The 27,229-nt window shown below is 35.7% G+C and overlaps 1 protein-coding gene across 1 annotated transcript; it reads right to left on the bottom strand.

Annotated features, from left to right (window-relative positions):
- Nucleotides 1-16,777: 16,777 nt before the first annotated feature.
- LOC148788631 (uncharacterized) lies at nt 16,778-17,464 on the bottom strand. The gene has a single exon (XM_088878067.1). The coding sequence runs from the start codon at nt 17,462-17,464 to the stop codon at nt 16,778-16,780; it is 687 nt and encodes a 228-aa protein (XP_088734193.1).
- Nucleotides 17,465-27,229: the final 9,765 nt, after the last annotated feature.

Here is a 27,229-nt window from a genome sequence, read left to right on the forward strand (position 1 = left end):
TGGAGAAATACCTAAATTTATGTGGTCACATGCGCATCATGTGTACGATCCGGCAAAATTAGGGCATTTTGTCCTTAAATTGCTAATTTTTAAAAATTTTCTGAATTCACTATTTTCGATTGTACCTGAACTAAAATTACCACACTGCCCCTAAGAAGCTAAACCAAAATTATATTTTTCTCTTTTTTTTATAACTAAATTACCCTTATACATCTTCATACATCAATGCATGTTATGAGGTATATCTTCACCATTGTAAGAGAATTTTAGTCATAAAATATTTATTCGACCTTCAATGAGTCAATAATAAGTTAATCAAGGGTAAATATAATTTTTCATTTAGGTTCCTTTTAGATTGGAGGATTTCAAATCCTTCATAATAATTTTTTTCAATATGGTTGGATCAATAATCCTAAAAGTAAATTCAAATTCTTTCATTTTAATTTTGAATTAAATTTTAATGAATATAAATAAATTTAAATTTTCTTTCAAAGAGAGCCATTTGAAATCCTTTCTTCAAATCTAAATCTATCAATCCAAATATATCTTAATTTTTTTCTAAATATCAATAGATTCAGTTAAATTTAACTAATGAATGAATTTATTTGCTAGATGGAGTAGATGCAATTTTTCAAATCACAAAAAATTTATACGTAATTATGTCAAATTTTAGAGGAGCAAAATATAATTATTCTACATGATGCATTAAGGGGTGGGGGGTGTTGATTGACTCACGCAAGGTGTCTTGGACTTGGAATATCTTGGAACTGACCCATGCTTCAAAATCAACGCCAAGCGCCCAACCTGCACTGTCACCTACCTCGTAATTGGTGGCCAAAGTAGTGGGAAGAACTCCCATGCTCAATACAAGAAACATCAGAGCAACTTTTAATACTAATAATCAAAATGAGATCTATTTAATGTGAATGGGGCCAAAATTATCAATAAATGATTAAATTTATTAAAATAGGACTAAATATAATATGTCTAGAACTAAAATCATAAAAAAGAGAGGGCTAAATGTATAAATGGAATAAGTTACAAGATGAAAAGTGCTGTTGGATATTGAGTCGGATTAGTGGACCTATGACCCAATATATATCCATATTTGAGTTAGAATTTGAGTCTACCAAATACAAATGTGTGTTTTAGTTTATCCATCCTATATGCATTTTTTGACTTACCGGCATTTATATTTCTTCTTTCATATTCGTATTTGATGGCATATAGGGTTTTAAAAATGACCATATAAGCTAGAACAAACCACCTGGTTAACTTGCTAAACTCAACCTTTATGAAGATGTTTATGCTAGCTAGAGGAGACCATTTTTACACTTGCTAAAATGTTATTCTCCCTTTTGGCACGAAAGTAAGAACACAGCTTGTAACACAAATATTAGAACAATTTGGGTAACAGTTCAGTCATTCCAAAAACAAAGGATGGAATATAAGAGGACTGTGATGTCAACGACCTAATTTTATTCCTCAATAATTCCAAAGATCATTCCCATCAGGAACCAATTGTGGGACGGTCATTTTGTCAGCGCTAAATTCTACTTTTTTTTTTTTTTATAGTAAAACTAGTTTGAAAAATTAAAATTCATAAATTAAAAAGTTCGGCCAGGCAGGCGCTAATCTTTTATAAATTTAGTATTTTCAACGATATCTAAGACTACATATGCTATTTTCTTAGATTATAATCCTTAATTGCAAATCCCATATCAAAACGCACCAATTTAAGTGCCAGCACTTTATTTATAGAACCATAATTATATTTTTCAACATAGTAAAAAATGAAATTCATCTAAACCATGATATATAGTAGTGTACACTGGTACTTGGAACATTTTTTTAAATAAACATACAGGGAAAATTATAATTTGATTCCATAATTATAGGGGTGATAATTTGGTAATTAAGTCTTGGAATAATTTAAAAAAAATAAAAAAGAATGGCCAATAAAGATAAATAAAACCCATTAGAAATATTAAATTTGGCCAGAATTTGGTATATACGCCTCACTTGAGTCCTAAATTCTGGGCAAATCTACAATCCCGATAAATTTGGTCGTTAATAGGCCCATTCTTTTAAATTACAGGATCTAAAGGTGAAATTAAATTCTAACAACACTAAAATTATTATTTTTCTATAATTAAGGGACTCAAAAAAGAATGTTTCCGAAACACTTGACAAACATTCCACAATCAAATAAAACATTTAGACTAATTATATGTACGAGATGTAGTGAAATTTTTCATGAAAAGGACGAAAAATATTTTTATTTTACTATTATTGTAATTAATTAATTAATTAATTATTAACTGTGGTGTTGAACCATTAGTTGGAAAACCTTAATATTGCTGAGAGATGTATTACTGTAACAGAATGTTTTTATGGGTTAATAGCAGACACAGCCCAATATATATAAGGGATTTTGCCCTTTGCCCCTCAATCATTTATTTTTACATTCAACGACCCAATCTTTGCATATTATCTTTTTTTCACAGTTTTCAACAAATAAAGATGCAATATTTGATGGCACGCCTATGGTTGAATTTGGAGTTGAGTAAAATATAATTTCAAACTCTAATTCAAAAGAAAAATCTAAAAGTGGGTTTTCATTTTCACCTTTTCTCCCCATGAAAGTCTCACCCTTCAACTACCTTCTTCTCTTTTGAAAATCTATAGAATAAAATGGCCCAAACCAATTCTGGCCTGGGCCCTTCATAACCATTGGACGACAGAGTCACTTATAGCTCAATAGGCCACCTGACCAACCACCCGGCCCAAGAAAGGTTTGACCCACCTACTGGTTTTTTAATACCCTCTCTCTCTCTCATTCAATCCAGCCCTAACCCTAATCCCCCTCACCCCGCCATCTGTCTCGCTCTCTCTCTTCTCCCTCAATCGACCTTTTGGGTCTTCCCCCTTTTCCCTCGTTTTCTTCTGTTCCTTTTTCGTTGGCTATTACCAGCCATTTAGTGGCCAGCCTTTTAAATGGCTGGTGTTGAAATGGTTCGACGGATAACAGAAACAACCCCATCTTCTTCCTCCTCCCCTTTTTCTGAAACTTAACCAGTTCTTCATGCTCTAAAGTTTGAAGGTACTAGGTTAACTAATAGCTTTAGTGGCCTAGCCTTTGTGGTTCTATAATAAAGCCTTTCGTGAAAATCTTTGGTGGTTCTGTGATTTTAAGCCTTCGTGGTTTAGGCCTTTGTAGCTCTGTATTGTGGCCTTTGGCCATTGTGGCTACTGGATCTTGGCTATCTGAGCCTTTATCCCTGATATTTGTTATATGGATTATATCTCTTTGATTCTGCAGTTCTTAGGATCAAGTATTGTGTTATTCCTTTTACTTGTAAGATGTGCCGTAATTTTGTACAGGGGTTTGTTCAATCCTAAAGGCCTGTAATAATTTTAAATTTCTGTATTATTTGTTGGAACTGGTGACCAATCCACACTTTACAGTGGTATCAGAGCCCTGGGTTAAGTTTCTGGCTCAAAACTCCACCAAAATGATAATATTGTTCCAATCCCTACTACAGTAGTTTATTTTTTCTTTTAAGTAATCCCCTGCCCCAAAAACTTTGCTATTGTCCTCACCTAGCCGTGCTTTTGAAGCCGTCGGTATCTGGCTTAAGGGATAGTTTAAGGCCCTAATTTTTATTTACCTGTGCTTATTATCTCTATTCATATTTTTGTGATATTATCTGTGATTTTTTGCTCTATCTATTTGAATGGTTGGATATAATCTACAATAATTTGATGGAAAATTTGATTTTTCTATATGGCAACTGAAAATCAAAGGTATATTAGTTTAACAAAAAATTTTTAAAGCCATAGATGAGAAATATGCTAAAAAAATATTTTTGAAGAAAAACGACTTGAAAACCATGAATATGCTTATTCTTCAATTATTTTAAATCTTTTTGATTCTATGATAAGGAAAGTTGGTAAACAAAATTCTGTCAAAGAACTTTGGGAAAAACTAGAAGAACTTTTTACTGAAACCTTTCTTCCTAGTAAATTGTTTCTACTTGAAAAAATTTTTAGATATAAACTTGATTTATCTAAAAATATTGAAGAAAATCTTGATGATTTTACAAAATTAATTCAAGATATTAAGTTAATAGGAGACAAAAGTATAGATGATTATTCACCTATTGTCTTGCTAAATGCTATACCAGAATCTTATGGGGATGTAAATGCTGCCATAAAATACGACAGGCATAATGTTAGTCTTGAAATTGTAATTAGTGGCTTAAAAAGTAAAGAAATGGACTTCAAAACTAATCAACTTAGTCAAAGCCATAGTGAAGTAAAAATTATGTTAGAGAAAGACCTAAAACTAGGAATTCTAATTATAAATTTAGAAAACATAGTAAGAGTCGAAGCAAAAGTAGATGAAAAAGTCCCTCTATGTCTAAAAACATTGATAATAAAAAGAATGATGAAAAAAAATCAAAGAAAGATTTTAGGTGTTATAATTGTGGAGGAAGGGGTCACTTTATAAAAGATTGCAAAAATCCTGAAAAGAATTTTCAAAAAGACTCAGCAAATATGTCTAAAGAAACATTAGATGAAGTGTATATGGTTTTTGATATAAATTGTGTTGAAAATTCTTTGAATAAATTTGAATGACTTATTGATCCTGGATGCACTTTTCATATGACTCCATATAAAGAAATTTTGATGAACTATAAACCTGAAAATTTAGGGTCAGTGTCTATGACAAACCAAAAATTATGTGATGTGCTTGATTTTGGAGATGTTTGTCTAACCTTTGAAAATGGTTCAGAATTACCCTTAAAAATGTAAGGCATGTCCCTGACTTAGCTCATAACTTAATCTCTTGCTTAGCCCTAGAAGAAGAAGGTTTGGAAGGGAGATGGGAGAAAGGGGTCATGAAAATTAAGAAGGGCTCTCTTACCATTTTTAAAGCAAAAAGAAAAAGAAACCTTTATTTATGCACTGTCAAATATGACTCTTTTGCTGGAAATGTTTTAAAAGAAAACAAAATTGATTTATGGCATAGGAGACTTGGCCATATTAGTCTTCGAGGACTTGAATTATTGCATAAGAATGGTTTCGTGCATGAAAAACCTGCAAACTTAAGCATCTGTGATGAGTGGATTTTAGGAAAACAACATAGGGTGCATTTTCCCTCATCACTTTCCTCAGGTCCCTCTTTTCAAATTGCATTTTAGACTATGTGCATGCAGATGTTTGGGGCCCTGCCAATACTGAGACACATGGAGAAAATAAGTATTTTCTTTCTATTATTGATAACTTTTCCAGAAAAGTTTTTGTTTTTCTTATGAAACAAAAATCTGAAGCTTTTGACAAATTTCAAAACTTAAAAAATCTTGTTGAAAATCAAACATGAAGGAAACTTAAAGCCTTACAAACTGATAATGGTCTAGAATTCTACAATAAATAATTTTTTAATTTATGTGATATCTTTGGAATTAAAAGACATAGGACAACCCCCTACACCCCCCAACAAAATGGTGTAGCAAAAAAAAATGAATAGGACTTTACTTAATAAAGTAAGATGTCTACTTATTAATTTGGGATTACCTAAATCCTTTGGGGGAGAGGCTTTATTAACTGCTGCATAGTTAATTAATAGGTCTCCTTCTGTCCCCCTACTTGGTATAATTCTAGAAAATATTTGGTCTAATTTTTATGTTGATTTTACTTCTCTTCGCATTTTTTTTTGTTCTGCATTCTGTTTAACAAATGGTGATAAGTTAGACCCTAGATTTAAAAAATGTGTGTTTATTGGTTATCCTCAAGGTGTTAAGGGTTATAGGCTTTGGCTTAGAAGCCAACCTCGGTTCAAAGTAATAATAAGTAGAGATGTAATTTTCAATGAATCAGAAATGTCATGTTTATCAAACTCACCTAAGAACACTGAAATTACAGTATTGAGAACACCATTAATAAGGTGGAACTAACTAATGAGGATAACCAACAAGGGGTAGATGATAGAAGAAAATCAAGATAATGAAACTTTAGAAAATGAAAATACTGAAACTATTGGGTCCTCTGAAAATAACTATCAACTTGTAAGAGATAGAGAACCAAGGGAACGTAGGATTCCCTCTAGATTTAAAGACTACCAGTTAGCACTAACCACAAAAAATTGTGAATCAACTATTTATGAAGAAGCCATTGAAAGTTCTATTTCCAAACAATGGATTTCAGCAATGAATGAAGAAATCAAGTCTTTACAAGATAATAAAACTTGGGTTTTGGTTCCAAAATCTAAAAACCCCTCTGTGATTGACTGTAACTGGGTTTTCAGAATCAAACAAGAAAATAATTCCACTAGGTTTAAAGCTAGGCTAGTAGCAAAAGAGTTTACCCAAAAAGAAGGCGTCGATTACACTGAAATTTTCTCCCCTATAATTAAATTTACTACTGTATTTGAATTATTCTTGCTTTAGCTGCACAGTTTGATTGGAAACTTAAATAGATGGATATTAAAACTACCTTTTTGTATGAAAATCTGGAAGAATAAATTTATATGTCTCAACCTTATGTTTTTATGATAAGAAAAATCCTGACTTTGTATGTTTACTTAAAAAAATCTTTGTATCGATTGAAACAGTCCCCCCAGATAGTGGAACAAAAAATTTGACCAGTTTATGCACTCCTTAAATTTTAAAATTGTGCTTATGATCCTTGTTTATATTACAAGTATGAAATAATGTACCTCTATTTTGTTCTATACGTGGATGATATGCTTATTACTAGCCCTAGTCTTAACATGATCGAAGGCCTGCAAAAAAACTTATGTAAGAATTTTGAAATGAAAGATTATGGTGATGCCAAGAAAATTCTTGGGATGAATATTGAAAGAAATCGAATCAAATCCACTATTTTCTTAAATAAAAATTCTTACATTCAAAATATACTTAAAAAGTTTTCTATGGCAAAATCAAAACCTTCCTCTGTTCCCTTAGCCTCACAGTTCCAATTAAGCAAAGACCAGTGTCCAAAATCAGAACTTGAAAAAGAACGTATGAAAAATGTTCCATACTCTAATGCTATAGGATCAGTAATGTAATTAATGGTCAGTACTAGACCAGATATAGCATATATTGTCAGTTGTCTTAGTAGGTATATGTCAAATCCTGGACCACCATATTGGGAAACCCTAATATGGCTCCTTAGATAATTAAATGGAATTGTTAATACTGGAATAACCTTTTCTAGGAACCCAAATGAAGTCAGATCAGTAGGATATGTAGATCCAAACTATGCTAATGATAGAGATAGCAAAAAATCTACCACTTCTTACTTATTTACTATTTGTGGAGTATGCATAAGTTGAAAATCCCAACTTTAAAACATTGTTGCACTTTCTACCATAGAAGCCGAATATATTTTCTATAGCTGAAGCTATAAAAGAAGTTATTTGGCTAAAAGATTTACTCAAAGAAATTGGATTTCTAAAGCACAAACTAATCATTTTCTCTAATAGTCAGTATGGGATTCAACTATGCAAAAATTCTGTCTTTCATTACAAAACCAAACATATTGATGTCAAATATCATTTCATAAGGGATATAGTTAATTAGGATTTAATTAGTCTTGAAAAAATTAAATCTGAAAAAAATCCAACTGATATAGGCACGAAGCTTACCCATTGAAAAATTTAAAACCTGCCTTGATATTCTTAACATATGAATTACCTTTGCTTCTAACCTTTTCTTTTGCAAGAAAAGTTGCAGGAACAAGACAAATGGCAGTGATGAAAGCCTTAGTAAGATCCACCATCTTGGTTTGGACCAAGGTGGAAAATGTAGAATAAAATGGCCTAAATCAATTATGGCATGGGCCCTTCAAAACCACTGGATGGCTAAATCACTTATGGCCCAATAGGCCACCTGACCTACCAACCCGGCCCAAGCAAGGTTTGACCCGCATGCTGCCTTATTAATACCCTCTGTCTCTTATTCACTCCAAACCTAACCCTAATCCCCCTCACCTTGCATTGTCTGTCTCTTCTCTCTTCTCCCTCAATCGACCCTTTGGGTCTCCCTCCTTCTCCCTCGTTTTCTTTTGTGACTGTTCATTCTCCGATGGTTATTATCAGCCATATAATGGCCAGCCTCTTTAAATGGTTGGTGCTGAAATGGTTTGGCGGATAACAGAAACAACCCCATCTTTTTCCTCCTCCCCTTTTTCTGAAACTTAACCAGTTCTTCATGCTCTAAAGTTTGAAGGTACTAGGTTAACTAATAGCTTTAGTGGCCTAGCCTTTGTGGTTCTGTAATAAAGCCTTTCGTGGAAATCCTTGGTGGTTCTGTGATTTTAAGCCTTCTTGGTTTAGCCTTTGTAGCTCTGTGATTTCAAGCAATCGTGTGATTTGAAGTATTGTGGCCTTTGGCCATTGTGGCTACTGGATCTTGGCTATCTGAGCCTTTATCCCTGATATTTGTTATATGGATTATATCTCTTTGATTCTGTAGTTCTTAGGATTAAGTATTGTGTTATTCCTTTTACTTGTAAGATTTGCCGTAATTTTGTATAGGGGTTTGTGTAACCCTAAAGGCCTGTAATAATTTTAAATTTCTGTATTATTTGTTGGAGCTGGTGACCGATCCACACCTTACAAAATCTCTAACAATTTCACACAAATCTCTCCTAAAATTGCCTTTATTCTATTTATTAGATGAAAAATCAAAATTAAATTCTAAATTTTAAAAATGCAAAATCAAGTTCTGAATATGATTTTTTTTGTTGTGAAATTTTGATGATAACAAAAGATACTTTTCTCGTAGCAAATATCCATGTGAGGCTATGACTCGATAATTGTGGTAAAAATTGGCAATTTTTGGTACTTTCTTTTTGCTACAAAAATAATCTCGTAACCGAAGCCAATGATTCGTAGCAAATGCACTTTTTCTATGAATTTTTTTCATGGTGAAGCATTTGCTAAGTTAATATTTCCCACAACCAAAATTCATAGTGAATTCGTAGCAAAAGGTTTTTGCTACAAATTTTGGCTTTTTGCTACAATTTGTGCAAGGTAGCTAAAAGCCTTTTTTCCTGTAGTGATTCCCCCTTTTTGGTTAAGAAGAATGCAGTTGAAGGGCGCAATACAAGAAATATAATATTTAATTATGATTAATTGCAATGGTTAATAATAAATATATGTAGCAAATTGTCATTGATCACAACTACATAATGGTTGTTAGTCGTGAATTTTGCAAGGGTGGCTAAAATATTTGTCATGGCTAAAAGCCATAAAAAATGCTTTTTACCATAACTCTTAACTGTTGCAAATAACTTTTTCATAGTGAAAAACTAATTTTTTGTAACTAATTTTATTTAACTGTAATTAATAATAGTTAGTTACCATATTTTTTAACTATAGCATTAATATTATAACTAGTAGTAATTGTTTTTCTAGTGGTGATAATGAAGAGGGGGAAGAAAGAAAATTAAGGAAAATTTACACCACACACACACACACATAGAGAGAGAGAGAGACAGAGAGAGAGAGAGAGATGAAAAATAGGAAAATCTACAGACCTTCCTGGTGTTTCCAAAGTGAAACAACAAAGCTATTAAACGGGCTCTCAATATGTTGAATTCATAATGCTGACACAATCATTCCTACTGATACAGCTGCTCCTGAGGTTGAAGGTGTCGGCGGTAATGCAGATATATTGGATAGGGGATAGACAAGATGACTGCAGAAGTCGTGTTTTACATTCATGCATTTTCATTATGTAAATACATTAGATGTTTTTCCCTATTGTCATCTTGTGTCATTTATACGTTCATTGATTGGGCCACGTCATTTTGTTGATGGTTAGAGTTGGTTAAAAATAAGGCAGTGCCTCTTCTGTATTTAAGAGTTGGCTTCCTCTTTTCTCTTTCCGTCGTTTTTCTTTGAGTTTACAGTTTACAACATGGTTATTCAGCCTTCATCTTGAAGGTCTCGACATGTTGAGTGTGTTTATTTGCAATTTACAAGCAGTGGAGTTGCTGGTAAGAGTTTGTGACTATGGCAGAAACAATTGTGACAGAAGCTGTTTGTCGAACTAAGGAAGTAGGGGAGGATCAGTTTGAGAAGGCAGTGTTGTATTTACATCTATTAGATCACTCAGGATTCGTATGAGCTTCCTTACCTCTTGATGGATCTAATTTTATAGCTTGGAGCAAATCCGTGTATGTTTCACTTGAATTCAAGTTGAATCTTGGATTTATCATTGGCACATTTCCTTGACCAGCGGTTTGATCGACAAACTTCGAATAGTGGAGATGGGTAGATCTTATGGCTCCTTCCTGGCTTTGGAATTCAGTTTCTAAAGAGATTGTCGAAGCCTTTATGTACACTGGATCTTCGCACGAGCTGCGATTGGAACTTCAGGCTAGGTATGGACGCAACAACGGTCCTATGGTATACCAGATCCAACAAGAAATCTTCTCTATATCATAAGGAGATTTCCCTCTCACTGCTTACCTAGCAAAGGTGAAAAAATTAATTTAATATCACCTGTTTGGACCTACGCCTAAGTGCACTTGTGGGGGATGCACTTGTGGAATAAATAAGGCTATTACATACTTAAGTGCATTGACTCAACTGATGCAGTTCCTCATGGAGAGCTTTGATAGCAAACACAGTCAAGTATTGATGATGGATCCATTACCGGACACTGAAATGCTTACTCTATGTTTTTCACTGTTGAGAAACAGAGGTCTGTACATATCAACCTGGCTGATTCTACTAACCATACTGCCTATCAGCTTTCCATGAAAGACAATAGGCGAGACAGTGTTGATAGATACATACAAAGGAAGAAGCCTTTTGTGGATAAGAAAAGCTTGGTATGTTACAAATTGTCACGAGTCAGGACATTCGTCGGACTCATGTTTCTAGCAACATGGTGTACGAGATTGGTAAAAGTCTTTGAGTGATACAAAAAAGGAGCAAGTAGTAGGAAGTTTGTAGCGAATGTGGATGAAAATCCTGAAATGCAGCGACTAGAAAGAAGGCACCTACTGAAGCAAATGTTGCAGATTTATTTTCAAAACTGCTGAAGTTAGTGAAGCATAGAGATTTTCCTTTAGATCCTATCACACATCTTGTGAACTTTGCTCGATGCGATGATGAGTTTGCAGGTAATGCTTCTAACCTACTGAAATTGATTTGAGTTGCAGAGCTACGAACCACATCTATGCAAATATTACACTCCTCCAATCCTACTCTAAACCTACACATTCCCAAATTATCCACTTACTTGATGGTTCAAAAAAGATTGTATTGCATACTGGCATTATACAATTATCAAATAAAATCACTCTGAATTTTGTCCTATACATACCTGATTATTCAGTGAATTTGCTAGTTCTGAGTCAGTTATGCATAGATACTTCATACACCTTTTCTTTCTCTCAAGATTGTTATATTTTGCAAAACTAGGTTACTAAAGAAACCCTAGCCGTGGCATCCACATTCAAAAATATTTATGTTCTAGAGCAACATATTCATAGAATTCCTAAGGGCCTCTTTATTATTTACTTATATATCTTGTTCTGCTTCAGCTCTTTCTAATAAACTTGTATGGCATAAGAGCTTGGTTCATGCCTCTATGCCCACAATAAAATGTATTATGGCCTTAAAATTATTTGGTGGTTCATTTGAAGTTGCTTGTGATGTATATCCCATGGCCAAGCAATCTAGAATTTCTTTTCCTCTAAGTGGTTCTCAATCCTTAGCTCCCTTTGATCTAGTTCATGTTGATCTTTGGGGTCCATATAAAGAGCATATGATCTCATGTTCCAGTTACATTCCGACAATTCTTGACGATCACAATAGATCATTATGGACATTTCTTCTTAAACTCAAGTCCTTAGTCCCTATTACTCTTTCAAAATTCTGTACAATAGTACATACTCAATTTAAAAGAAACATCAAAGTGTTCAGATTTGACAATGGATCTGAATTTGTGAGCAAAGAATGCCACTCTTTATGTCAAAATCTGGTAATCATCCACCAAACATCCTGCACTTATATCACACAACAAAATAGTAGAGTTGAGAGGAAACATAGGCACTTTTTGGATGTGGCTAGAGCCCCCATGTTTCAAGCTTCACTTCCCGTTAAATTCTAGAGTGATTCCATTCTTACAACTACTTTTTTGTTAAATAGAACTCCAACTTAAACACTAAATTGGTAAACTCCCTACCAAATGTTGTATGGCACTACTCCCTTACCTACTGTTCCTTTCACCCCTGAGTGTCCTCAGCTTAACTCACCAAGATCCCCATACTTCTGACCTTTAGCACCCAATTAGCCATCCTCCAATTCCTCTAGATTCTTCCTCATCCTCCAATCACACCACTATTCCTTCCTTACCCTATGCTCCACCTTCCAAAACGTCAAACAGAACTACTCAAAAACCTATTTGGTTGAATGATTTCGTCAGTAATCTTCATAATCCTTCCCTTTTACACTCTAAAAATACTCCATATATGTTATTTGTGGCTTTATTATCAATCTTTCAAGAGCCTAAATCATTTGCAGAATCTGACAAGCATTCGAAATGGAGGGAAATCCATGTAGGATGAGATTCATGCTTTTTGAAAAGAACAATACCTGGCACCTCACAACATTACTGACAAAGAAGAAGACAATAGGATGTAAATGGGTCTATAAGACAAAATTGCAGGCTGATGGAAGTGTGGAGAGATATGAAGCTAGACTGATTGCAAAAGGGTATAATAAAGTGGAAAGGGTTGTTTATACTGAGAGTTTCTGTTAGAAACCTCACTAAACATCAAAAGTTTGCTGAGTGTGGACGAGAAGAAAGCAAGAAGAAAGTTCTGTTTCATAGCTGAAAAAATATCAGACTGTATTACTCCAAATGTGGTTCGAACTTGCGTTTAAATACAGAGACTTCAACTGACTCATAACCGTCTACAACTACCTAACTGACTCAGCTATGACGTGGACCAATCATCCACAAAATAAATGACGTGTATGCCACACAACAAATACAACACAAAATAGAAGAAGCGTGTGATGAATGACACGCTTCTACCCGGCATCGAACAGAAAGGAATCAGCAACTTCATCATCATCTTCTTTGCTGAGTTCTGTATCAGCAAAGGCAGCAGTAGCAGCAGCAGAGGAAGCAGCAGGTACTGGAGACTTCAAGGATGTAGCATTCTCAACAGCCCCCCCACAAGTGGGACGAGGGTGCAACGCAACAAGACCCAACTTGCCGAGTAGGAATGCGAAAGACTTCAGAGACAATGACTTAGTAAAAAGGTCAGCCAGCTGCAAAGAACTACGAATGTGCAAAGGAGCTAAGAATCCATCTTTGTACGCCGTGCGAACTACATGGCAATCAATCTCAATGTGCTTCGTACGCTCATGGAAAACGGGGTTGGCCATGATATGTAAAGCCGCTTGATTATCACAGAACAAGCGCACAGGAAGAGATAATTTGATACCAAAATCAGACAACAAATAGGAAAGCCACTTAAGCTCACAAACTGTCGACGCCATACTTCGATATTCTGCTTCGGCGGTGGAACGTGAAACTGTGGACTGTTATTTTGTCTTCCAAGACACCAAGGCATCTCCCAAGAAAATTCAATAGCCTGTGAGCGAGCGTCGTGAGTCAGTGCAAGACGCCCAATCGGCATCGCAATAAGCCGTCAATTCAAAAGAACATGCAGCAGAAAAAAACAGCCCTTTGGATGGCTCTCCCTTAAGGTAACGAACAACATGTAGCGCGGCCTTCCAATGAGCAACACACGGATGATTCAGAAATTGGCTAAGCTGTTGTACCGAGTGCGATATGTCAGGACGGGTGAAACCCAAATACAATAATCGGCCAATGAGTCGTCGATACTGATCCGGTTGTGGAAGTAGAGCACCAAGTCACCACTAAGTTTAAGGCCAAACGGAAGAGGAGTGCTCGCAGACTTTGCAGACATCATCCCAGTATCACGAACGATATCGTGAACGTATTTGGTCTGAGCAAGATAAAGACCATCAGAATTGCAAGCAATTTCGAGCCCCAGAAAATAACGTGCGTCACCAAGATCTTTGATGGTGAAGAGTGAATGTAGATAGGTCTTGACAGATTGAATAAGCTCCAAGGATGGGGCTGTAACCACGATGTCGTCAACATAAACTAGAAGAGCCACTAGGCCACTATCCGTCATCTTGGTGAAGAGGCAATGATCATAGGCCGACTGAGAAAAACCAAAGTCTGTAAGCTTAAGCGTGAGCTCGACGTTCCATTGTTGAGAGGCTTGCTTCAAGCCATAGAGGGAACGCTCCAACTTGCAAACAAGGCCAGGTTGAACAGAGTATCCTTCCGGTGGTTGCATATACAAATCCTCCTCCAAGTAGCCGTGCAAAAATGCATTATTCACGTCCATCTGCTGCAAGGGCCACCCATAAGCAGCTGCTACAGCGAGAAGTACACGCACTGTGACCGGTTTTGCAACAGGAGAGAAATTGTCCGTATAATCCACCCCGGCTATCTGTGAAAAACCCTTCGCCACCAGGCGAGCTTTGTATCTTTCCACCGAACCATCTGCCCGCAACTTCGTTTTATACACCCACTTGCACCCAATCGGTCTCTTTCCAGCTGGTAGAGGAACAAGAGACCATGTATGGTTGTTCTCCAAAGCAGTGATTTCAGCTTTAATTGCATCGAGCCACTCTTGATGCTGCATCGCCTCTTGATATGACTTAGGCTCCTGCAAAACTGACATAGAGGCTACAAAGGATGTATATGCGGCATTACATGGATGAATGATGCAAGAGTTAGTGACATTAGAAACAAAATCCTCAAGCCAAATTGGCTTTCGAGAAATTCTATTTGAACGACGAGGAACAGGGGAAATAGCACGAGTGGAGGCGTCTATAGATGGTAGTGGAGACACACGCTGTGAATAAGGGGACTGAAACACAACAGGCTGAGGAGAGAACAAGGAGGAAGGAGACGAAACCGCATCAACGTCTAGTGAAACTAGAGGCAACGGAGGTGAGGGATTAGAGGAGGAAACGTTCTGCGAGAAAGGGAACACTCCTTCGTAGAATTGGACATCCCTGGAAAACAAAACAGAACGTGAGTCTAAATCAAATAACTTGTATGCCTTTTGGTGCATCGAATAACCTATGAAGACACACTTTAAGGCTCTAGGATGGAATTTTGATTTATGAGGATTTAAATTGGTAGCAAAACATAGTGAGCCGAAAACCCGCAAGTGGTTATATGTAGGAAGGTGTCCATGGAGTAATTCAAAAGGTGTTTTCCAATGTAAAAGTTTATTAGGAGTTCTATTAATCAAGAATGTGGCAGTAAGGATGGCGTCTCCCCAGAATCTTATGGGAAGAGATGCCTGGAAGAGTAAGGCCCGAGCGACATTCAACAAATGCCTGTGTTTTCGTTCGACTCGACCATTTTGCTGAGGAGTGTATGTGCAGGAAGACTGATGAATGATTCCTAAATCAGAACAAAGAGTTTGACAGTCGTGATTAAAGAACTCCGAACCATTGTCAGACCTTAAGGTTTTAATGGAACGCTTAAACTGGTTAGAGATTAGAGAACAGAAATGCTTCAAGGTAACAGGGACTTGGGATTTTTGTCTAAGGATGAAGGTCCAAAGACACCGTGAATAATCATCAAGCAACGTTAAAACGTATGTACCCCCCAACAGATTAGAAGCAGCATACGGTCCCCATAAATCCATATGCACTAGTTCAAAAGGTGTATTAGAATAAGAGGAGCTAACGGGAAAAGGTACACGAGATTGCATAGCTTTATGACAAACATCACAAGGAGTTTTATCATTATCAACACTAAAGACAATATTTTTGATGTGTTTGACAGCTTGTAAAGAAGCATGCCCTAGACGTTGATGCCACAAAGTTTGGTTGTCAGATTGTGTGCACGACATGGCAAGACCACTACCAACACTATCCATGGCAGAAGCAAAACTGGGATGAGGTCTGAAAATGTATAAGTTCTTGAACAAATGAGCTATGGCCAGGCTCTTCTTACTGTCCTGGTCCTGCAAAAAACATGATTCTTTAGTGAAGAGAAGCTGAAAAGAAGTGTGAGTACAGAGTTGGCTGACAGATATTAGGTTGACAGAAAATTGAGGCACAAAAAAAACATTATGTAGTGTGATTTTGTCGCTTAATTGAACACTGCCCACATATGTAACAGCACTTTTCGAACCATCTGGTAAATGGATGAAGTGAGGAGTAGCAGGTTTAGCAAATGAATGAAAAGATGCAATGTTCGCACATACATGATTGGTAGCCCCCGTGTCAATGATCCAAGAGCTTAAACCAATACCAGTTGGCTTAGCGGTATTACCTGCAAACTCCTCTTCAAATTGTACAAAGTTTGTGTGGCTAGTGATAGGATCCGAGGGAGCATTCACCTTTGTCAACAGCTGAATCAATTGAGTCATCATTCTCGTGGCATTGTCCGGCACTCCTTCATCTTTAACATCAATATTAGCTGTAAAAGCTCTCCCCTTTTTCTTCTTTTCATTGAGCGATTTATACCAATCAGGTATTCCGTGCAACTGGAAGCAAGTGTCCTGCCCATGTCCGGGTTTGCGACAATGTGAACAAACCACAGTTCGTCTTTCTGCTGCAGTAATCCGCTGTCTTTGTGCATATTTTCCATCATCTCTCTTACTGCCTTTAGAGAATAGTTGATAGGCTACATTATTGGTGTTCATTTCCATGGAAGTGTGTATCATTCTCTGTTGTTCAACAGCATAAACCATTGAAAAAGCTTTCTCTACGGTCGAGCATGAGAATCTGACTGCGTTCGTTGCTAAAAACCTCATGAAGCCCCATGAGAAACTGCATTAATTGCGTCAGTGAAGCAAGTTGATCAATCTCCTCATTAATCCCACAAGTACATCCTCCACACTTACACCTCGGTGGAGGAGCCAAGCAATTAAGCTCATTCCAGAGTTTCGTGACCTTTGTCAAGTAGGCGGTAAGGCTCAAATCCTGCTGAGCGACCGAAGAGAGCTCCCTCTGCAACTGATATATTAAAGGTCCATTGCTTCGCCCGTATCGCGCCTGCACTGCTAGCCAAAGTTCACGCGAGGTGCTGCAGTACATGAAGGACTCTACTATGTCCTTCGACATGGAGTTCCAAAGCCATGAAGTGACCATCAAATCGACACGCCTCCACTGCTCAAAAATAAGTGAACCAGGAGCTGGTTTTGAGAACGAACCGTCTATGAAGCCTAGCTTCATTTTCGTTCCAAGAGATACATATACTGCTTGCTGCCACACCAAAAAATTCGTACCATCTAGCGGCGAAGATGTTAACGCCAGCTGCGAATGCTCAGAAGGATGAATGAAAAGCATGTCCTTCTCGTACTGAGACGATGCTTCACCTGTTCTGTGTCCCATAGTCGACGAGGCTGCTTCATCCGCCATTCTGAATCAAAATCAATAAGGTATGCAATCACTGCAATGAGGTAACCTAGAGACCTTCACGTAGAAGGCTCTGATACCATGTTAGAAACCTCACTAAACATCAAAAGTTTGCTGAGTGTGGACGAGAAGAAAGCAAGAAGAAAGTTCTGTTTCATAGCTGAAAAAATATCAGACTGTATTACTCCAAATGTGGTTCGAACTTGCGTTTAAATACAGAGACTTCAACTGACTCATAACCGTCTACAACTACCTAACTGACTCAGCTATGACGTGGACCAATCATCCACAAAATAAATGACGTGTATGCCACACAACAAATACAACACAAAATAGAAGAAGCGTGTGATGAATGACACGCTTCTACCCGGCATCGAACAGAAAGGAATCAGCAACTTCATCATCATCTTCTTTGCTGAGTTCTGTATCAGCAAAGGCAGCAGTAGCAGCAGCAGAGGAAGCAGCAGGTACTGGAGACTTCAAGGATGTAGCATTCTCAATAGTTTCTCCCTAGTAACTAAGGAAGTGATTGTACATATTTTCTTGTCCATTGCTGCAACAAATAACTAGCCTTTACAACAATTGGATATCAACAATGCTCTACTCTATGGTCACTTGGAAGAGGACATCTATATTGTGCCCCCAGAAGGATATCCCGTGTAATCAACAATGGTTCGTAAGCTAGAGCGATCCCTATACGATCTGAAGCAGGCTTCCTGGCAGTAGAATGTGGAGTTTACACTTAAGCTTCAGGAGTTTGGCTTTGTGCAGTCTACAAATGATTACTGCCTTCTCACCATGACTACTGAACATGGACTTCTGGCCCTCTTTGTGTACGTGGATGATATTTTACTTATAGAACCATTCATTTCTGACATTCAGAGTGTCAAGTCCTATTTGCAGGATATCTTTACAATTAAAGACATTGGGGATGTCAGATACTTTCTTAGGCTGGAAGTTGCTAGAATTACCACAAGGATCTAAGTTTCTCTGACTACGTACATTCTAGATATTATTAAAGACACTAGTTTACTACATGCAAAATCAGTCTCTACACCATTCCTATAAGGTTCGAAACTCAATTCATATTGTGGAGCTTTATTACTGGATCCAAATTCTTATAGGAGTTTGGTTGGTTGTTTTTTATAATTGGCCTTTACCAGACCGAACATCTCTCATAACGTTCAACAACTGAGTCAGTTTCTAACTCATCCGTGTGATGCGCATTGGGCAGCCGCAGTTCATGTGGTCAAGTTTATTATTGGGTATAAATTAAAATTATGGTGAATAATTATTACTAGTAATTTATGTCATACCCTATCTGTGTGCATTATTTTTTAATATTATTTAAAATAAAAGTTTTATTACTTAATAAAATATGTACAAAATAATATGTAGATATTAAATTTATAATAAAGTGGGGACACAAAAAAAAGATGGATGAAGAAAAAAAAACAATAACTATCAAAAGATATTGGGGGTGTAGGAAGTTAGATAAATAAATAAATCTTAGTTAAATATCTAGAATATAACTAGTTGTTGTGGTACTTAATTCCTATGTGTATATAATCAATAATTGTTTACGAGTTAAAATATACTATAAATAGGAGTAAAATATATAAACCAGTATATTACATTAATAAAAAAGAAAGCAAGGAAGGAAGGAAGGAAGAATGTTTTATCAAGTCATATAAATTTTAAAAAAGTTGAATAAGTTAGTTATTTTATAATGAAAAGTATTTTTTACTTCACAAAAAAATGGTTAAACAATACAATGTAGGTCCATTGATCAATACGGTTTAATGCAATTTATCCCATGTGATATTACAAATCAGCAAATTACCCTCTTATTGAAAAAAATAGCAATTTACTACCCTATATTTTTTAAAATATAGCAATTTACCCCCCTGTCTAGGGAGGTAAATTGCTCAATTTTGAAGAACGCAATGGGTAAATGGCTAATTTATTTTCATAGCGGAGTAATTTATACATTTATAATATCATATAGGGGCTAAATTGCAATTTTTCCTATATCAATAGCTCTTTTAAAAGTCTTTTTAGACTCATTCTTAAAATACTGGTCCAAAAATGTAATTTTGCTAAACTTGAATTTACAATTTTCATTTGGCAAATGGATGACTTCAAATATTACATTCATTGGTACCAAGAGTTTGACTGTTTAAACTTAGTAAACAACCCAAGTACGTACGAACCTACTTTTAGCACACAGAAAGCGTAATAGAAATTGGATTTCCTTGGATCTCGTGGCACCTGCGCCCGAAAACGACAACCAATCAAATTCCACTACATGACAAGAGAATATATATTGTACAACCAATAAATTTTAAGAACTTCTCTAAAATTTATCATAATAATAAAATTTTTTCGTATTTGAAAAATTATAAATATCTTTTAAAATTGATTATTATGTAAAGAATTCTCCTAGTGACACCCCATTGTTGAAAGTTTTTATTAAACGATCATTAATTTGAAAAAAGTATTATAATTTTTTATAATAGTGACAAGTGTTAAGAGAGCCTATCATAATTTACCTTATTTTGTAACTTTTTAGACGGGATAGCGGCATTTTTCGAACATTTAAATATCCAAGAGATAGATTTCATTCCATCATGTTTTCAATTTTGTGCAATTTAGTACATTGATCATTTAAATTCTTAATTTGGTCGGAATTTGATCACATACAGCGTGCTCAGCTGACGAAAAATTGATTATTTTTTTAATTTTGGAGGAAAAAACCGTATGGTTTTTGCTAGTAATAAATGGAATTATTACTTATCGGGATTAATTAAACTGAAATTTTACGAACTATATAAATCTCAGTGTTCTAAATTTTATTTAGTGATAATATTATCGGTCGTATTTAAATGTTTGATGAGTAGCAATTTCAGTACTTGGAAAGATTATGAAAATTTATTTAAAAACATATCATAGTAGAATATTTAATAGGTCTACTTCACTGCAACGTACTTAATAGGTCTAAGTTGCAACTGTTAGTTTGAAATACAAGTTATTGGTATATTAACTTTATGTACGGTCCATTTATATATAAAAGATAAAGAAAAAGATAAATTATAATGAGTTTCGTGAGGCTTTTGACATAATTATACGAGGTGAATAATAATTACTCCTGTGATATTGAAAATAAATATATTATTTTATGAAAAAATATAGTAATTTATCCGCTTGTATTTTTTAAAATGAAGCAATTTACCTCCTTATATAGGAAGCAATTTACCTCCTTATATAGGAAGGTAAATTGCTTCATTTTGTAAAATAAGAGAGGTAAATTGTTGTATTTTAAAAATTACAAGGAGGAAATTGCTATTTGTTTTTTCATGGGGAGGTAATTTGTTCATTTGCGATATCACAAGGGGATTGCTTGCATTTTTTCTTAATTATAAGTATTTTTTGTTGTATGAACAATTATCGGTACTTTTTAATGTTTGATAAAATTATATATTCTTTGAACAGAAGTATGGAATTGTCCACATTGCAAATGTCGTACTTTTCGAAAAACAATTAAAAAATTATACAAATCGGTCAGATTGCACGAAAAAATTTGAAAATTGTCCGTTTAGTCCATAACAAATTTTCAGAAAGCCTTTTTGACTAAAAATAAAATTGTAATCCATAATTCATAAGCACACTTTGATCAATTCACCATAAAAAAAGAATTGATGGAAATTTAAAGAAGATTAATAGATTAGGCTGATTATTGGATTATTGACAAAATAAGAGAAATGGTGATAATTTTTTAAACAACGATAAAATATTTATAATTATATAAAATTTTAACAGAGTCTGTGACTTCAGATTCTAGCAAAGTGCATGGTACATTCGTACTTATCCAAAAAAATAAAATAAATAAAAGGAGCCTTTGCGAAGACGTAAAGACAAGAGAGTCGAGAGTGCTGCAATTTTACATCTCTACTCCGAAAATATAACTAACAATCAGTATGGTTGGGTGAAGAGTGGGAGTATAAAAGCAGTGGAAGTAAAAATAAATTTATAAGATATAATTTAGTATTTGGTTAGAAGAAAGAGATAGAGGTCAAGTAAAATTCGATGTATATGAAACCCTTCTGAAGTTTAATTTCGTACTTCGTCAAGAATTGGGCGAAGCGATATATTAAAATGTCTAGTGCAATGGAAGTTATGTCCAGCGATATATTTCATACTCCGATATATTATCCACAATATTATGTTTGTATGTGGTTACAAAGGAACTATACATTTTTAAATAATTATTATTTATTAAAAATATTATCCTTAATTTGTTTTCAATTTCTAATGATTATGTAATTGTATTTTAATATGAAATATTACCTTAATATTGTGTTATTGACATTATGTGAAAATAATATTAGTATCATTGATATTATTTGAAAATAATATTATTATTGAGAATATTAGCTTAATTTTTGTGATTATAGACGTTGTTATGTAAAATATGTATTGGGAATATTAGCCTAATCTTTGTGATTATTGATATTGTTATGTAAATAATATTATTATTGGGAATATTGGTCTAATTTTTGTGATTATTGACATTATTATCTAAAAATATTATTATTGGGAACCAAACACTGACTTAAGTGTCAGAGGGTCTTAGTTGGAGGCCACCCCAGCAAGCCTAACGATCTGCTTCTTTTCTCAAGGCCCAATCACTAGTCTGGGAGTGGTAGCGATTTCAAACCACTTGGAGGACCAGCTCGCCCGACCAAGGAGGTCGTGTGGATTTCGACCCGAATCAATTGGCGCCATCTGTGGGAATCCTGAGAAGAATTCCTTTGATTTGGTCTTGAGGTGGTTGAAGGACTCAGATACCCAGCAGGAGAATTCGCCATGTCCAAATTATCAAGTCACGAGCAAGAGGGAAGGTTGCATGTAATGAACGAAGAGAAGCAACAGATGATTGAGATAGCAAGTAGGAATGTTATGGTGGAGCATGAAAGGAGACTGGTTTCATCAGCTGTTGGGAGACCATCAAAGAGAAGGCTGATGGGAGAGTAGAGGAAAGCAATTGTGGATTATCACGTGGATGGAAATGATCGCATGAGGAGGAATATGGAACAAATGCCAGGAACCAGCCGAGTAAGAGAGAGATAAGTCACCGCATTTAGCAACATCAGGATGAGGGAACCAGCAATCTCTAGAGCTGAAGTGGAAAGCGCTAGAAAGTAGATAGAAAAACTGAAGCAACAAATAGATGACTTGAAGAAGCGAGGCGACCTGGTGAAGCAGAATAGGAACTCGCCTTTCGCCAACAAAATTTTGACCAAAGTCGTGGTTCCAAATTTTTGATTACCCAACCTACCCAAATACGACGGGTCAAAGGACTCACGGGAGCACATCTCGACTTTCGAATTGGTAATGAATTTATATGGGCAAACGGATTCTATTAATGCAAAATTGTTTGCGACTACTTTGACAGGGAAGGACAAGAATGGTTTACCAGCTTGCCGAGTGGAACCATTGGATCATATGGGCAACTGGTACAGAAGTTCGCACTTCGCTTTGCCAACAAAAGGAAGTAAAAAAGATCAGCAAATCACTTGTTCTTGATCCGACAAGGAAGCGAAAAATTTCTTAAAAATTTTATAGGAAGATTTAATAATGAGACTTTAGAGGTGCAGGATTTGCGGATCGATATGATGACGAGCATATTGATACATGGATTGCGGAAGGGACTGTTCGCATCAGCATTAGCAAGAGATCCTCCTGAAAATGTAGAACAACTGATGCACTTAGCCCGTAAGTATATGGACGAGAAGGAAATGAATACGATCAAAGACAAAGAATGGGAAGGAGGTCCAGATCGAGATAGGCAAAGGCTAGATGAAGAGAAACCAGCCCAACTGAAATACCACAAGTACACGCCGTTGATCACCTCCAGAGAATAAGCGATGATGATGCTTGAAGGGAGCGGTCTGCTGCGATGGCCTAGTAGAACTAGAACATCAGGAGGAAAGGATCCCAAGAAATACTGCAAGTTCCACAAAGAAAAGAGGACACGACTTGGAGGATTGTTACCAGTTGAAGGACGAGATTGAAAGATTAATCTGGCAAGGGTATTTCAGAGAGATCGTGTACGAGGTAGGAAGTCGAGATCGAAGATCTCCAAGTAGATCGCGAGCTGGGTCATCAAGTAAGGAGAAATTGGAGCTTGATAGAACAAAGGGAGGACGACGATTTCGGTGAAGAGGGTATCAACCCGGAAATGTGGGTACGCCTGTAACTCTATTGTTTTCATTGCGGATTTAGTTTTTGCAGGAATATTATTACTTTGTTTACATTATAAATTATGGGATTATGTGTAATAACTGCAATATTTTGGAGTATTTGCATCTATGTGAGTGTTTGCGTGAAATAAATAGCACTTTTAGGTAACTTACATTACAATGAAATACTATGCGACCTGCAAAAGGTGTGACCCGGTGTCTTGAAAAGACCCAACAAATGCGACTTGAGAAAGGTGAAACCATGTGTCTGAAAAAGCCCATTAAACACGACCTGAAAAAGGTGCGATCTGGCGTTTGAAAAAGACCACTAATTAGCAATCTGAGAAAGAAGGAAAAAGAGGGAGCAAAAAAGAAGAAAAATGGCGGGGAGGGGGGGTCACAAAAACAGGGGGAAAATGGAAAAAGAAACCGTGGCTTACCTCTAGTGGCGTTTTACGGCGGCTTTACGAAGGGGAATGGCGGCAGGGAGATGAAGAGTCGATTCGGCTGAGAGAGTGAGGGAGAGAAAGGGAGGAGGAAAGAAAAAAATCTGTTAAGTATTGTATATATTTATATATATGTAGATATTATGTTTTGGAATGGGCTTTGGAATAGGCAGTTTTAACAAAAACCGTTCAAAAAATCATTTCAAATAACCAAGACGACGTCGTTTCAGTTAACAATAACTATTCCTATTTTAAAGACGTTCCTAAAAATCATTCCTAAAAACAAAAATGATGTCGCTTAGTCCAAAAACGACGTCATTTTTTAATATTTTTAAAGAAATCATTTCTATTAAAAAAATTGTTCCTAATTGTGTCTCAAAATTGTTTTCTAAAAAATCAGAAAAATAATAAATATAGAAAAAACTGTCCCAGACATGTTAGTGATCAGAAAAGAGTAGACATAAATTAATTAAGGCCATTGGTAACATATAATTCTTTGAATTAAATTGATACATGTACAGAAGATCAAGTATATATTTGTATATATAAGTTTGTTAGTCTTACAAAGATGTAAGTAGCATCTTATAATGTTGTATTGGATCGCCTAGTAAGACCGTTAGAATTTTAATCAGATCGTTGAATATTATTAAATTGACAAAATTAAACTTTAGTTGCTCCATAGAGGAATATATGTCCTTTTGCTCCGTTGCTCCATAGACCACTTTGTAACCCATGTAGTTGGCGTCTATGAAATTCTGTGGGTCAGTTGATAAGGTGGTCAATTGACTGAACTTACTCGCGATGATCGCCATATCAAAGTCTTGGAGATTTGGGTAAGTATGACTTGAGTCCCCAACTCTGATAGTACGGGAGTAATCCTCAGACTTGAGAAATCACGACAGTCACGTGCATGCAATGACTGTATCTTTCATTTGTGCGAGAGGTGATCGTGTCTTAGGCATCGTCATCATAAGCCATGTTTAGTGCAGTCAAAGCATGTAGCGAGGATGGTGAGTTCTAAGAAGAGGATCCGTCCCCTTTAAAATGTGACAGGGGTATCTCCGATGCACTTGGAGATGCTTTTATGCCCGATAAACTTGTGGCCACACTCATTGATCGAATAGGAAACGAGGTTCCTATGTCAAGCAATTTGGCGTAACGCAATCTCAAGTACTAAGCATAGACGCCTAGTCAAGGATGGGAGCCGACACCCAATTTCACGCCCTAGACTAAGGCCTCGAGACGGTAGACGGAAGGACAGTACCTGTATGGACTCGAGAGCCTAAAAGTTCACATGGATATTCGCTTAGTCTCTAGTATCACGGACCGTTGCTAGACGGAAACCTCTGGTGATGGGCTTTCTTGAGTTAGGGTTGAACGAGAATTATTAATTAAATATAATTAATAATAGTGTTTCACACTAGCCTAAGTAGCTGAAATATGAACCTAAAGAGTCACACACAAATCACTGAGAAGGGACTAGGAATAATTGAGAATTAATTCCATAATTAATTGGATTACTTATAAATGAGAGGGATCCATTGGATGGAGGAGCCTAAAAATAAATTAATAGGATTAATTTATATTGGGCTTGCCCTTATTATTTAATAAATTGGACTTATTAATTAATAAAAACTTATTGGGCTCATGTATTTAATTGGATTAAATACATGATGGACTTAATTAGATAAATTTTAATTAAATTGGATTCATTAAAAATTAATTGAGCCTTGTATTTATTTTTAATAATATCAGCCATTGCAACCATAATTATGTTGTTGGAAAAATCTGAAAAACGAAATTATCGACTAACAATTTCACTTTTGGAAAGTGCTATGTTAGTCATTCTTTATTTGAAATAAAGGATTTTTTGCCTTATGGATTGTAGAATGAACCTAGACACATTCTAGTACATCCATACGAGGTATATATTTGTATATTAGTTATATGGAGAAAAAAATATCCTACCCTAGAAGCTCCTAAATCGACCGCCTCTCTCACAAGCTCACTTTGTGTGTCTTTCTCCCTAATTTTCTTCTAGCAAAGAGAAATGAGGGATCCCATATTCTGGTGTGGTGTGGATGTGTATTTAGAGAGTTTCTACGTTGAAGTCTCATGTGAATGGATCAACGAAATGGAGTTCGAAACAAATCAAAAAAAAGGTTATCCTTAATTTACATTTATTGCACTTACTGTTTAAATTTCACCATAAGCCCCGTTTTAGTTTTATTATTGTTATTATTAACTACATTGGACGCCCGGAAACTCGAAAGGTCACACCTTCGTATCATGATTTTATTACGTTTAGGTTATAATTTACTAATTTTATAGTTATGCTTCACTTGCTGGTTTCCAAACTGATCCAGTCGCATTTTTCTTCCTTTTAAGTGGTATCAGAGCCCGATTCGATGTAGGGGCTATGTATTTATGTGAATAAGCATGATACTATGATTTTATTATTTTTGAAGTATGATATTTATTTTTGCTTATTCTTGAATCATTATATGAGAAAATCAACATGTTTAGTTTTTGCAATTTTGAATGATTTAAGTATTTTAATAAAATTGATTTTTCTGATAAAAATACTTGGTTTTAACTTTAGTTTAACGTGTGAAAAAAAATTAGCGCTATAGCAGTGCAGTACCGACTGGTTGTGCACCATGTGGGCACGCAGGCAAGAGCTTGCACCTAGCATAGATAGCTTAGGCCCTGCGTGCAGGCAGTGCAGCTGCTCCAGCTGACGGCCGAATGTTGGGCTATTTTTCATCATTTTCCCGATAATTTGGATTTTTTAATTTCTGCACATTTTCTGAAAAATATTAATTTTTGTTGACTTAATTTTGGAGAAAATTGAATTTTTTCTAGAATTAAATTGCTTTAATTAATATGGTTGATTTGCGTGCATTGCATGCACTGGGCTTTATCATCTCTTTGAATTAAAAATTTTACACTTGTTGTTTTCTGCATATAATTTTAAACTTGGGATTTTCATCTTCTCTAGCATGCTTAATTGATATTATGTGCTAGTTGAATATGGTCCCGGAGCCCCAGACCGCGTGTTTGTCTTTTAATTTTACTTG

Source organism: Sesamum indicum, linkage group LG3, assembly GCF_026168435.1.
Source record: "Sesamum indicum cultivar Baizhima isolate 11 linkage group LG3, ASM2616843v1, whole genome shotgun sequence".
Lineage (NCBI taxonomy): Eukaryota > Viridiplantae > Streptophyta > Magnoliopsida > Lamiales > Pedaliaceae > Sesamum > Sesamum indicum.